Genomic DNA, 15,206 nt, shown 5'->3' with positions numbered 1-15,206 from the left:
CTTTCTATTGTGTAGTTTTGGGCTGAGCCCCCAGTGGACTATGAGTGGAAGAGATGCAGGCCACTTTGGTATCATTTGCATAGGATATTGCTTGCTCTGGACGCTCTCTCTTTCCTCTTCTCATGAGTGGAAACAAGGGTCTACCAGTGACCCAGATGTGACTGTGTGAATGAGGAAACACCCTTGGGGTTGGCAGAGTTATAAGATAGAAGGAATATGGGTCCCTGGATGACATTTTAGAGCAGAGCTGTCCCATCTATCTAGTAAAAGAGAAATAAAGTTGTATCTCATTTAAGTTACTGAATTCTTTTCATTATGGCAGCTTAGCATGTACCCTAATATACCTGGGCTAGGTACACTGGGACTCTGTTCCCTGAGATCGTCCCAGGTATCTACTCACCTCATTGTGGGTGGTGTGGAGATTAGATTGCACAGTCTTTCTTTAAAAGTTCACTTGAAGATTAGTTTTTATGTGGTCTTAATTTGCATAATGATTTAACATATATATGAAGCTTATAAATATTTTTTCAACTCACATGGTTCAGCATTTCTTATTATATATGCATTTCTTATTGTACATGTAGAAACAAAACAAACATGTGAGTTTTGGAGCTGTTTTATAGTGAAAGATATTTGCCATCATGATAATCTCACTTTCTTTGTTAAGGATCAGGGATGATAAACCGTTTAGTCATTTTTTTAGTTTTATAAGAACTTAAGGGGAACTGAAAAAAGAGTCTTTACATCTGAACTCTCGATCTCATCTGTGCTCGACCTCATCTGAGCCCTTTCATTAGATGGCTGAAAAACAGCTTAAGACATTATAACTTAGGAAAAGTTTTTGCTTTTAAATCCCAAGTTCAGTACTTTGTTGGCTGTGTATTTTTAGTAGGAAAACAAAATTAGGGCGAATTATAATAAAAAGATCTTAAGGATAAGTTTGTTTCCATGAGGCTGGGTGGCAGTGTCTGCTTTGTGTGTCCACCACGGAACTCGGTTGCCTATTGGATCTGAATCCACCTCAACGCTCCAGCTGAATGCCTTTAGCAATAGCTATCTCAGGGGTTTGTCTCTTCCAATATGCATTGCTCAAGGAAGTCATAAAGTAACAACAAAAAAAGAAGAGACACACAGAGAATTGTAAGCAGTGCCCACTCACCAGCTGTGTGAATCGTTGCTCCAGAGCTTGGTACTCCAGAGAGCTCTTGTTGAAGAGGTCATTGGAGAAGGGCACGTTAGCGACACGCAGACTAAAGAACACCACGAGCTCTCGGCCCTTGGCAGCGATGGTCGTAGAGCCAGTTGTGATATACTGTAAAGCTGGGACAGGAGTGATATTCTCCAAGAAACTGTCTGGGGTGGAAACATATCCACTGAATCCTGGTACCTCAGAGGAGGAAGGAATGTTAGCTAGATCCAGTCCATCTAAGTCTCTGACTATATCTTCGCTGCCTGTACTTAACCTGTGGTCTTCTGAAGATGTAGGCAAACGTGAAATTTCCAGAGCTGATTGGCTGATGGCAGAATAATCATTGGTGGGGATGGTGAGTCCTGGGATTAGTACTGTCTGGTCAGTGGACATTATGTCTGTGGCACTTTGATCAGTCAGAGAGATGATGCTCGATGCAGTAAAAAATGGTAGAGTTTCTGACAGGGAGGTAGAGGCTATAGCAGGTGGAGACAAAGAACTGTCCATGGAGAAAGTTCCTGAGACCAATTCATTATGTCCGAGCATTCCCCCAAAGAAAAGAAAGAAAGAAAAAAACAAAGTTAAGCTTAACTTTTAAAAAAAATGACATTTACATTGATTATTTTAATGTCACATTTAAAAAAAAAATAACAAGAAATCTGCCAGACAGACCTGTGTGCAAACCTGGGCAGTCGGAAGGTGGATCCTGTACCCATTTTATTCAGACCAAAAAATTCTGGATGTATGAAACTAAAAGATTACGAATTACCTAGAATTTCTGGAATTATTGCCCAGCCAGACACAGCACATCTAGGAACCAGGTGGTAAAAGCTGACAAGGTTACCAAGGGTGCCAAACCACAGATGGCATTGGAACAGCTTTGGATCCCACAGCCCCACCTAGAACTCCCAGACAATTAGCTGTGCGGTTTTTGCCCAGAAATTTTATTCACCTTCCAATCACGTGAGCCTACAACTTTGTGAAACTAGATTTTGTGTGTGTGTGTGTGTGTAATCCCATTTATCATATTTTGTTAGTTTTACCAATTAAAATATAAATTATACCTTTCCAAGACTGGATAATCTAACTGAATAACTTGCCAATTTGCAGAATAGTATTGAGAGAGTAAAGGTGTGCATTACACATATAATTTGAACTTTATATTGATTATACAACTTGCTAATATTTGATAATATTTAAAGGTTTTGTCACTTTTACAGGATTATATCTTGCTATTTTCCGCCACATGCATTACTTTCTTGGGTAAGTACACATTGAACTGTTGAAGTCCATTCCCATTTTGGTACAAAATTAAAATCAGTAAGTATTTATGAATGAAGAAAGTGGTTATACAAAACTATCGGATACAGAGATTGGTGGGTTATTAAAATATTCCAATAAACCTAAATTCAGAGCCACTGATAATATTTAGGGCATTACGTAAAGCAAAACAGGGAGCTTTCTGTGATTACTTCAGTGGCATTTTGTCAAATATGTGGGAACGCTGTACTGAAATCTAAATGCTACGGATGATGAATGAACTGTCTGGATGTAGATATAATCTTTGGACTCTCAGTCAGCTAATTTACGAGAGTGCAATCACCCAAACTGAAATTCCAAGTGATAAACAGCTCTGAAATGTGGAATCATATTAGTTTTATTAGTTTCTTAAAATAAAACTTACCCTTCGGTGAATTGTACCCAAATTTTAGAAAAGCACCCTCTTTTCTTTCACCTGGGGTGAGTGCCTAGGTATATCTACCCATAATTCATTTAACTGTCAGAAATGATGTTTCCTAACATCCAAGATCTCTCTGGATATATATACACTTGTAGTTTTATTCAAATCTCCATTGCACAGACTGAATGTTTGTATCTTCCCTAAATTCGTATGTTAAACTTCTAATCTCCAATGTAACTGTGTTTGGTGGTAGAGTCTTTAGGAGGTAATTAGCTCATGAGGGTGGAAGAGACGTGAGAGAGATGGTCTCTCTCTCTGTCTCTGTCTCTGTTTGTCTGTCTGTCTCTCTCTCTCTGCCAGCTGAGGAGACAGCCAAGAAGACATCTATCTGCAAACCAGAAAGAGAGACCTCACCAGGAACCAAATCATCTGGCAGCTTGATCTTGGATTTCCCAGCATCCAGAACTGTGAGAAGTAAATTTCTGTTGTTTAAGGTACCTAGTCTATGGTGTTTTGTTATAGCAGCCTGAGCTAAGACAGATTTCAAGTGCTATCAGTGACTGGATTTGACTGCTTTGTGTCATGGGAAACTACATATGAATCTGTTTCTATGATGTGTCCTCTGTGCTCCTCCAGATGATAAGGGTCAGGGAAGAAGCACAGTGACAGATGTTTTTGATCTACTCCTGGGCCAGCATCTCATTACTTACACCTTTATCACTATATAGACTTTAGCTAGATTGAAATAGTCTGTTGTATTAGGTTATCAACCAATAAAAATGAATTTCTAACTCTTTCCCTTTGTGGCATCTTAACATTAATCATTTACATTCACAACAAATCTATCCAAGTTATTTCACTGATAAAAACAGTTGGCTAGATAAAATACAGGATTCTCATTGGAACATACCTGTATTAAAAAATTATTTTTTATCTGAAATTCAAAGTTAACTGGTTATCTTGTATTTTTGTTTGCTGAATCTAGCAGCAGATCATATTTAAATAAATCATTTAAATGTGATTTAAAAGATTATTTCTATTCTCTCTTGGCTTGATAGTGAAACTACTAAGGCCACAGTCATTTTCTTTGAAATAAAAATATCATCCAAATCTTACGGCTACTTATAAATATATTTTAAATAATTAAATTTTCATCAGATTCTTATGTAGAAATTGACATGGCAGTGACACACTTCATTTGAACATAAAGTTTTTTACACTGTAATGGAGAAGTCAAACACTTAAAGCCAAGACCATCTATTTTATCATGAGATATGCAAAATAAATGGACTTAGAATAATTGGACTCAGAATAATTTGACTTTTTAGCTATTGCGTTTGAGTGTGTGTGGGGTTCCCATGAGGGAGTGAGGTTTATATGTATACGTGCATAGTGGGGATACTGGTTAGAAACCCAGCTGCTGGGTGTGGAGTAAAAGCCTATTTTGGTCACTTTCTGGGCAAGAGACCTGTCAAAAAGCAAAGGCCACAGATGAAATGGTCCAAACCAAAGTAAGTGAACTCAAGTCCAGCTGAAGCCCACAATGAGATAAGCCAGTAATGGGTAAAGATGGGCTCAGTGGGAGCAGCCAGAAGCCCCACTAGTAACCAGAGGAAGGCCAAGTAGAAAAATGAGCAAGACGTGAGGGACAAGTACAGAGAAAGGCTATTTTAAATGCTGCTAGAAAGAGTCACCTATGTACATATACACACTAAATCATAAACATCAAGTGGTCGCCTATTTCATATTTAGAAATCTAAAAAGATTCCACAATCTCACTTAGATCTTCAAGTGACACAATCAGCAAGTTCTTATTTCTATATCAAACAAATCCATTCTGATTTATCATGACAAGAAAGGTATTATCTTCTTTTTTGGCATATTATAGAGATAAAACGTAGGTGTTTATTATTCATTTATTCAACAAATAGGTATTGATAGCCTACCACGTGCCAGGCACTGTTCCAAGTGTTGGGATAAATCAGTGAAAAAAACAGATAAAAGTTTCTGGGTCCAAGGAGTTTACCATCTAGTAGAAGAAGACAGAAAATAAAATAAACAAAGAGAAATACATAATGTACCAGATGGTGATAAGTGCTATGGAAGTAAAATGAAGCAGGAAAGTAGCTGGGAATGCTGAGTTTGAAATTTTATTTAGGGTGGTCCCTAAGTATAGTATTTGAGCAGGGCCTGAAGGAGGTGAGAGAGTTTGGCAATGCTGCAAATACAAATGAAATAACTAAAGAAGAATGTGTTTCATGTTCCAGGAACAGCTAGCTGGGAGAGCAGCATGGCTATAATGGAGTTCTATACCATCAATCAAATGTGGGAGTGATTAAAGATATTTTCAAACACAGAAAGTTCCAAATAATTCCTTTCAGGCACCTTTTCTTAGAATGTGTTTACCTAAAATAATGGGGTAAACTAAGAAATAGGAAGAAATGGGATACTGGAAATAAGTTAGAGAAATTGCCAAGAAGAGGGTAAAGGGATGTCTTAGGAAGATAGGTAACCCAGGTCAAAAGGCAACCAGTTAAGATTAAATTAGTCTCAAGAGATGGGTATATGGAATACTTGTATCACCAAGCCCTGTGCCATTATAACAAATTTTTAACTCAACAAAACTGCCAAAGGATGTGCTCCACAAAACAAGAAAGTAAGCCCAGAGAGAGAAGGCCTGAAGTTCTAGGGATCAGGGAATGCAATTCAGGAGAAAGGCAAAGGAAATTCTAAGGATGAATGCAAAGGAAAGTTCCAGGGGACAGCTGTCCAAAAGGCCTGGAGAGTAGTAGTCCAGAGAAAAAGAGAATGAAGTCTCTGAAAATGGGAAGTGATAAGTTACCTGATGTGGAAAATTACACCAGAAATTTTAATGGAAAATTTGGGAAGAATTGGTAATAAATACAAACAAAACTATGCAAATTAAAAAAGATCAAAGAAAACATTAACTCCAGGCAAACAGAAAGGGAATATAGTTAGAGCAAATAGGTCAGCTGTGAATATATAAACACCGAATATTGATTTAATAATAGTTATTATGATATTAAGAGGGAATATTACTGTAAGAAACTTAAATCTGTATTTACAATATTAGGAAGTCAGTAAATAATATATAAGACTGATGACTCAAAAATACATATTTTATTTAGAAACATGCAAAAAGCAAATGCCAGAAGAAATAGCTCCCGGGGTTAAAAAGAACTACTTCTGGTTAAGCGAGACTATACAATGAAGAGGTGTGAGACAGCAAAATGCTGTATTTGTCAGAACACTTTTTATTTTGAGACAATTGATACTCAAATGCAGTTCTAAGAAACAGTAGAGAGTGGCATCAATAAAAATGGCAGAGTAAGAAACTCCAAAAGTCAAGTTATCCTTCACATTTGAAAGTTATAGGTATTAGTAGCTCCGATATAACAAGAAACATATTTCTGATCTCTGGCTTCAGTTCCTGACACAGATCTCCTAATTTTCTGACCCTTGGGGCAATAGCTGGGAAAGTATGCAGTCAAACCCATTTCAGGGAGAAGCTGGGAGCTGTGTGTTTTCCCTTGCTCCCTCTGTGCTGAGCCTGGGGGGATAGCTATGGGAAGTGCTTGCATGCCCATTTAAAACTGCCTCTGTTTTCTGTGATTCCAGAGGACTTGCAAATGCTGAGTCCCACTTGCTCTCGGCTGACTGAGTGATTTGGAGCCAGTCCCTTAGGTGGCAGCCATAAAAGTTGGGAACCTCCCAATTTATAGTTGGCTGATCAGAAGTACAAGTGATAGCCTGGGACTTTCAATACATCTGAAGAGAAGGGCAGTCTTGTGGAGCTGACTGAGCTCTGTACCTTTGAGGTCTGCACCAACTCCAGGTAGAGTCATAACTGAATTGTAGGACACCCAGTTGGTGTCTAGAGAATTGGTTGGTGTGGGAAAAACCCCTACAAATCTGATATTGGAAGTGTTGTGAATAGAGAAATCGTTTTCCTTTTAGTAGCCAAGCCCTCAGGAGGTTTGGAATCCATGAGCCTTCTTGAAACAATTATCTAATGATACATTCCGGCCAACTAAAAGATAAATCAAAACAGAGGACTCCGCAATGCAGAAACTGTGGTAGAAGGTTTGAAAGTGAGCCCTAAATCCATTTTAAAATGGAAATCTGTCCAAGAAGCCAAAGAGGTCATGTCGTAGAACTAATTTTAAATTTATAAACCTTGACAATGGTAAAATACCCGCCTAATTACCAAAACTTGAGGTGTGGAGAGCAAAGATGTTTGGATTATGAGTGTTCTGATGATTATATCTTGTATAACAATACATCAAAAATGCTGCCTAACATTAATGAGTATAGTGTTATCATAAATGATAATGAATCCACATTAATATTTTAGGTAATCTTTCTTCTTAGCCTTTAGGGATCTTATAAGAATGAGTATCTCATGATATAAAGAAATATTTATCTGAAAATCATTAATTTCTTGAGTGTCATTTAAGTTTCTTCTTCTTCTGTTAAAAATAAAATTAAATTAAATGTCGTTCATTTAATTAGAATGGCATTACAGAAAAATTCTATGTTTGTAAAAGTATTTTTCTCTAGCCTATCTTTTAAACTGTATTGAGAGATATCTAAAATGATATATATCATTTAGTTTTTTCTAAGTAGCAAAATTTTAAGAACAATATTTTATTTTCCTTTTTTTTTTGGTAATTTTATCCATTCTTTAACATTTTGAATAATGAGTATATATCATTAAAAATAGTGGTAACTACTATTTTTAAAAAGCTTACTGTTTAGTCACTCAACATAAATACACTTTTTTTGGAGGGGGGTGAAGTTTGAGGTTGCTGAAATCTTCAATGTTATCTCTTCTGCTCCATGAAATACATGAATACACATTACATGAATATACATTTACATAAATATACATTTTAAGAAGTTTTTCTTATAGCTGTTATTTTTAGATTTTTGTAAATTTCAGATAAAAATAGCTCCTTGGTGATAGAAAATTTCAAATGTATCTACATATTAAGTAAAAGTCTTGAGCAGAGCTACCACAGAAGCAAAAATAACTTACTACCAAAATTATTATTACTAACATTAAAATAACATCTGAATTAAACCTGAAACTGGTAAGAAACTTAATTCCTAACCTAAAGGACTTCGCTGTACTTTTTTACTATTTTACTTAGATGTTTCAATGAGGTTATAGCCTCAAAATCTAGTCTTAGAATCTTGAGAGGCTGAATTGAGGATGGTGTGAGAGGAAACTGATATTTATTTGGCACCTGTTATGTTCTAGGTACTGTACAGGGATATTTTAAAACTCTCCATTTCCTTTAAGCCATTTTATAAGTTTCAAACTGATTATACATTCTGTACTTGCTACTTGATGTGAATTATTGGAGTCTTTGAAGTATCTGTCTAATTATGTCTTCTTAAGTGAATAAAGTGGGTAATTCAGAGGCATAGCTCAAGGCTACAAAGATGAATGTTTTTTCAACCAGTGGTCATCTGTGGAATGAAATATGCATGTCTATGTATTCATACATGAGGCATTTCTCTTCTCAAATCATAAATCAAAGGCACATTTTTTTCTAGTCTAGTATATTATATATTTCCTTCACTAAAAAAAAAAATACTGAATTTATAAAGTCTTATTAGACTTAAACCCTGCCTCGTGTAATATAAAAACACAGAGCTCAGAGCCATATCACTCTAATTACTTTCTCTTCATTGTGTGTAACATTCTGTAACAGCATTCAATTCAGAACCAGCCCTATGTAAGGAAATCGTGAGTATACAGTTGGAAAAAGAGCCCATCTACGTCTTTCCCTGGTTCGTTGGCAGCCTTAATAAAATTTGTTACTGCCTTCTCTGAAGAAATGGAACTTTTGGGACAGAGGAAGTTATTGTGACATGGATTTGACATGCAGTGATGTTTTAGCTTTTAATAGCATGACCACAGTTCAATTCGGAATTACTTCTGAATTATTTATTCCAAGATAATTGAAAAGGTTGTGTTTTTCCAGCTTCGACTTACAAAGTGAAATAATCAATATATTTTTCTCTTTATTAATATTTTTATATGTATCTGTGGAAGTAACAAAGATTAAGAAGATTACATAACAAGTGAAATTGGGACTGTAGAAAGCACACAAAACATTATATGGTATGATAGCTTACAATATGGTCACAGATAATCCTTACTTCCTGTTATTCATATTTCTGTGTAGTCCTCTCCCACATTTCATAGGGCTGACCTCTATAGAATGCTCTGGAAGTGATGATGTATGATTTGAGACTAGATCATAAAAGATATTACTTCTTCTACCTTGCTCTCTTGAATCAATTGTTCTGAAGGGAATCAGCTGCCATGTTGTGAGGACACTCAAGCAGCCTTGTGGAAGAACTGAGAATTTCTTGTAGCCAGTTTGCCAGATATGTGAGTAAGTCACCAAGTCCATCAACTCCTCCCTGTCAAGGACTATAGCCTTGGTTGACATCTTGACTGCAACCTCATGAGAGCCTCTGAGCCTGAACCACCCAGGTAAGTTATTCCTAGATTTCTAACCTACAGAAACTGGGAGAGATAATAAATGTTTGTTATTTCTTTTAGCCATTAAGTTGTGGAGTCATTTTATATGCAGCAATAGATAACTGACATACACAGAAACCTTTAAACACCTGGCATTGTAGGATTTTAGGTCCACCAGTCTCTGACTCTGACTTTTATTAGAATATCTGGTTTTTAATTTAGGGTAGTTATTTTAAAACACATCTCTCTTATTTTATGTGAATATATTATAAATTACATAAAATATGCAGAAAAGTTATATTAGTATTCTGATCTGCAATAAGGACATTGAATGCCAATCTAGTTACAGGGAAGCTTGTAGAACAGAATATGTGTTTGTATTTATGGCAACAAGAAGAAGAGTAAGAGAAAGAGGGACTGAGACATGGACATAGATTATAAGTTCAGGAACATGGTTTCTAATGTGGTTTTGCCAATCTGAATTACATTTACCTAATCTAGTTTGCAATTGGCAACCTCCATGCCAGGTGTTCTCAACCTAATCAACTAAGTACCCCTTTTGTCTAACAAATATTTTGTAATGCCCTTTATATGATCCTGAGATGAACTTAATCAAGAATATAACCAAGCTAATAAACACTTTCGAAAAGGTCAATGCTTTGTTCAAACTGTAACATAAAGGAGAAAGAAAAGGAAAAAAATTATAATAGCATAATATGTATTTCAAAAGGCATTACAACACCATAAGATGTTATATAACAGTTAGATACTTTTACTTATATATAAATATCTATAAATATCACTGTGGCTTCCACAGCTACAAAGGCAGACTGATTCAGCTGTTGTATTGGCAACATAAATACCATGATCATCACTGTCAAAGAGTATTAATTTTCTGAAATGGTGGTTAACACTTAGTAAACTTCAAACAAAGCAAAACATAATCTCCCCTTAATTTACACATTATTTGTATTCCTAGAAAATTCGGGAGAAACAAAATTTTGCAAAATATACTTTGCAAATAATGCTTATGTGAAAAAAGAAGTATCAGGAAAAGAAATATGAAACACTTAAGCCTCTTATGTAGTGAATTTTCCAGGTTGATTTATAGGGGCCTGTGCATTTTATTGTCTCTGTCATCAGTAATCCAAATTATTCTAGTCTATTAAAAAGCAAAGAATTTTCATCAGGTGGAATATAATTGATTATTTCCCTGTGGATATCGGCCAGTTTTGCATTATTTCCTCATTTCTAATTGCTGATGTTTGAATTTTCCTTTGAACTGGTCATAACATCTGTTTTCTTCAGTTAATTTGTTAAATACAATCTTTGACACGTTTAAAAATTGTATGAGAGTAATAATTTTACCTTTTAATAAAGTTTTACTTTAATAGGAGTTAAGGTCTAGAAATTTACAGTTATTTTTTCTCATATACATGATTGGCAAGAACTACAAGTCTTGCTGGAAGCAGATGAATCTTTTGTTGTGCATATTAGAGAATTTCTCTTCCCACTAAATATTAGCAATGCCCTCTCATTGTTGTAACAACTAAAAGGTCTCCTCCCTTCCAAATTTGCAAGACACATCCTACAATGCTATTATCACCCCTTTGTGAATTACTGCTGACAATGTTGGTCTTTATCTGAGCTTTACCAGAAAATAGCTATAGTTAAGAAACCCCCACTCACCCCAACCCTTTTGCTTTCTGAACTCTCCCTACGCATTTTTATTCTGGGAAGGAGCTAACTGCAAAGAATTGCCCTTCACTCACTGTCCACTCCCTCACCACTCCTGTAAAACTCACAGATGACTTCCTTGTTTACCTGCTTTTATAAAACCCTTGTCCACTTATTTTCTTTGAGACATTCCTCATTAATGAATATATTCTCTATTGTGTCTAAATAAAATTGTGTCCTTAATTTTCTGGTACATTTTATTTTACACATTGCTCTAAGCTCTAAGTTTACCAAATTATATGTAAATATGCATTCTTCACTCATTTGGTCCCTAAATCAATCAGTCCTCAGACAGTTATTAAGCACCTACTATGTGCCAGTATAAAATGATATTTTAAATCAATTGCTAGAGGTGGTTTCATTGTTGTTTTGAAGATGTGTTCGCTCAAAGTCAAGGGCTGGAGCAGCAAACCCAGAGAAGAGAAAATTTTCATTTAATCCAATATCACTTTTGTATAGAATTGTCTTGCTTATTTCTAAAATTAAACTTTCTGTATATTAAAGAAAGCATGGAAGAAGAGTAAAAAAGCATTAAACCTGGAATATTTTACTATTTAATTCCATTCTGCTTTTACTTTACTCAGTCATTCATTCAACAAATATTAAATGCATATAGATTTGTGACAGGCATTTTACTAGGTCATTATAACAGCACTCATTTTTTGATTACCTGGTACATACCAGGCTACATACCAGGCATAGTTCTAAGAATTGTATATATTAACTAAATCTTCACAAGAATTTCAAGAAAATGTTAAAGCCCCAATATAAGTTATAGTTACATCTATTATTGTGGAGCCGTGGTTTTCTAAGTATGCCCAAAGTCCCCGACAGCATTAGGGTCCCCTGGGAGTTGGTTAGAAGCGCAGATTTGTCCCACCTAGAACTACTGAATCAGAAACTCTGGGAGAAGAGCCCAGCAATCTGTATTTTAACAGAGCCTCCAGGGATTCTGATTCACGGAAAAGTTTGAGAACACTGGTAGAAGAAAGGTTCCACAATTCACTATGGAAAGATATACAGTGATTATAGCCCAGTGATACAGCTCAGCCTAGATCTGCCCCTGAAGAGGATGTAACACAACATTGTTCTCCTGCCCTCAATCCTTATAGTTCCTACTTCATCCACAGGTGCCTGTTTATTATATTTTGCTGGTAAAGACTTGGGTTGAGAAGAGCTATGTGAACATTTATGTTTAATACCAAATCCGTGAAGTCCATGAAAGGAAGCTCTCTTTAAAATTAATTTAATTAAAGGCAAAGAAATTCAACTTTAGGCAGTAGCTTTGAACTCAGGAGTAAGAAATCTTTAGCGTAATCACATCGAAGTTCTTTTTGAAACGTTCTTCCATTTGACATTTAAAATGCTTTTTATATCAATGAATGTCATTTTGGAAAAAAATCTGACATTTTCTGCTATATCTATAGAACTTGTTGAAAAAGCAAATACATGTTAAAAAGCATATTTAAATTTCCAGGATGTTGTCAATTCAAGCTGGTTAACATCTTTCTTTGCTTCTTAATGGAATATAAATCCCCTTTAGGAAGAGAACTAGTATGATAGTTTTTAGTGGTTTCTGCCAAGTAATGGTTGCAGGAGATATTTGTATTTCAGCCACTTAAAACAATCACTTCCTGCTTCAATGCTTTCTAAAAGTTGGTTCTGTAAGTATATATTTTGAGGATATTCATAGAGTACATCATATTCTATCAGCTAGAAGGAATCATTATATGCAAAGAAGGGAAGAATGCAATAGACTGGTTCTAAACTGTTAAAGGTAGTTTAGAGGGATACGCTTTGCGGGGAGCAGGGGGTTACTTTAATAGTTACAGTTGGAGCTATTTCAAACTTAAATTTCTAAGCATTACTCATCCCAAAGTGATTTCAAAAAACATCTGAACTGCCTTTAGTGCATTAGATGTCTGGCTAATTTCATGCCCTTGGTATTGACAATTGATATTTCATCTGCTTTCATTTTACACAAGATTTTGAAAAATTTGCAAGATTTATTAAGAATAATGAACTATATTTGAATAAATCATAGCCTAATCATATATAAACATTGAGTCATAAAAAAATTCAACCCCATAGGACATTGTAGGTGGGGGTGGGAGGATTTGTACTATCCTGCAAAGGCTGAATGCATAAGGGATGTGAACATTAAGAAAAAAATCTGGCTTTCCAAGGTGATAGCACTCTCGCAAACATGGTGAACGGTCCTAAAACCTGCCAGACTTTCTATAAGAAGTGTGGCAAGCACCAACCTCACAAAATGGCACAGTACAAGAAGATCAAAGACGCTTTGTATGCATGGGGAAAGTGGCATTATGACAAGAAGTAGAGTGGTTACGGTGAGCAGACTAAGCTGCTTTTCTGCAAAAAGTCTAAAACTACAAAGAAGATTGTCCTGAGGCTTGAATGCGTTGAGCCCCACTGCAGATCTAAGAGAATGCTGGCTATTAAGAGATGCAAGCATTTTGAACCTGGAGGAGATAAGAAGAGGAAGGGCCAAGTGATCCAGTTCTAAGCTTCATATTGTGTTTTATTATGAAGACTATAAAATCTTGAGGCTATATTCACCTCATGTGGTTGGAGTTGGTCTTTTGGGAAAGAAATAAAGTAGTGTCATTAATAAAATTCCCCTTTGGGGAAAATTTATGCTTGGGGAAAAAAAAGAAAAAAAAGAAAAAGTCTGAAAAATTCAGGCAACAGTTTATTATTTACTATCTGGATAAAGAAAATGTATTCAACTCTCCTTTCCTGCAGTGAAGAATGTCCGAATCATTGTTACCTTTTATTTTAATTTAACATTTTAAGCATGGTGAGAAGATAAAGTGTTACATTGACGAGGTTCACATTTTGCATCTATGACCCTGCATTGCCCACTTTATGATTCCCACTGCCACCAAAAGAAAGGCTGGGAACATCCCAATATTTAAAATCCGGGGACACCATCATTACTATTAACATCCATCCATCTTCTATTACCCATCCCTCCAATCCATTTATCAATCCATTCATCTAGAGAGTCTCCCTGGGGCAGAGGAAAACAAAACGATGATAAGAGTTCCTGTGAAAAGATAGAGTGAGATTCCTTCAGTTCAAGCAAGGGCAGCTAAAATGGATAACTACATCAAGACGATGTCAGCACTAAATGGGAAGTCTCCTGGGTGATTATGCTGTTTATTACTTTATTGAAACTGATAGATAAGGGTACTCAAGGAAATATTTTCCTAGAAAAACAGGCAACAATAGCAACTATAAAATTACTTAATACATGGGTAGAGAGCCTCCTGCTTTTAATTAAGTGCAAACAATAAGGAGATAATTTTGAAGTCCATGACCTGTGCGTTCGTGGCCCTCACAATCCTGGGAATGAAGTGGTTGGGTAGCGAGAACTGTTGGTTGATGCTGGCTTAGCAATGTTTCATGATGTCACTACAAACACCATATTGCTCCTTGATGATGGAATCCCTTATGAACTGGGCTCTGAGCTGATCCTGGGCTTGGTTTCCCTCAGTCATCCTTGCCCTTCCTTCTGCTCTGTTTTAGGGAGGTGGGGGTGAGGTTCTGATCCCCGTAGATTGCATTTCAAAGGACTCTGTACCGTCTGGTTTTGGGCTAGGTTTGGCCAAAGTGAGCATTGGTGGGCAAGAGTAGGAAAAATTAGGGGCTATTTCCCCACTTCCCTTTGTGCCTCAAGTTGCTGTTCTGGCAATAACTCTCTCTTCTCTGTGTCTCCTATTTCTTCTGGATAGGTGCTCCAGAGTTCCAGCTTCCCTCAGGTGAGGCTGCCCCTGGATTCTGGTAACACCTCCTCCTCTTTCTTTTGTCTGTCTAGGCTAGGGGCAGTGGCAGTGCCTGCTCTTCCTAATCTCTGGGCCCAAGACGCAGTGCTTGGATGGACGAGGAGTCAGGGAGCTGGAGAACTGCCTGGCCAATTGATGGGATGTGCACAGGCAGCCAGTATTTTCCAGGTGGGACCAGATCAGAGACTATAATTTTCAGTAGACTGGCTAAGTCATTAGAGAAGAGAAAATAGAAAGCTGAACCCTGCTAAAAGGGATTTATATTTCAAT

At 36.4% G+C, this 15,206-nt stretch overlaps 1 protein-coding gene and 1 pseudogene across 1 annotated transcript in view; one reads left to right on the top strand and one right to left on the bottom strand.

Annotated features, from left to right (window-relative positions):
* IMPG1 (interphotoreceptor matrix proteoglycan 1) overlaps positions 1–15,206 on the bottom strand; it is a 108,415-nt gene that overhangs the window by 26,608 nt on the left and 66,601 nt on the right. Inside the window, exon 12 of the mRNA XM_039853233.1 lies at positions 1,160–1,688. Coding sequence (XP_039709167.1) covers positions 1,160–1,688 — 529 coding nt within the window. The remainder of the gene's footprint in view (positions 1–1,159; positions 1,689–15,206) is intronic.
* On the top strand, positions 13,244–13,956 carry LOC120594982 (60S ribosomal protein L36a-like; annotated as a pseudogene).

This window comes from Pteropus medius, unplaced genomic scaffold (assembly GCF_902729225.1).
Source record: "Pteropus medius unplaced genomic scaffold, Ma_sr-lr_union100, whole genome shotgun sequence".
Taxonomy (NCBI): domain Eukaryota; kingdom Metazoa; phylum Chordata; class Mammalia; order Chiroptera; family Pteropodidae; genus Pteropus; species Pteropus medius.
Note: the sequence above shows the minus strand (reverse complement) of the source record. Positions and strands in the feature narration are given on the sequence as shown.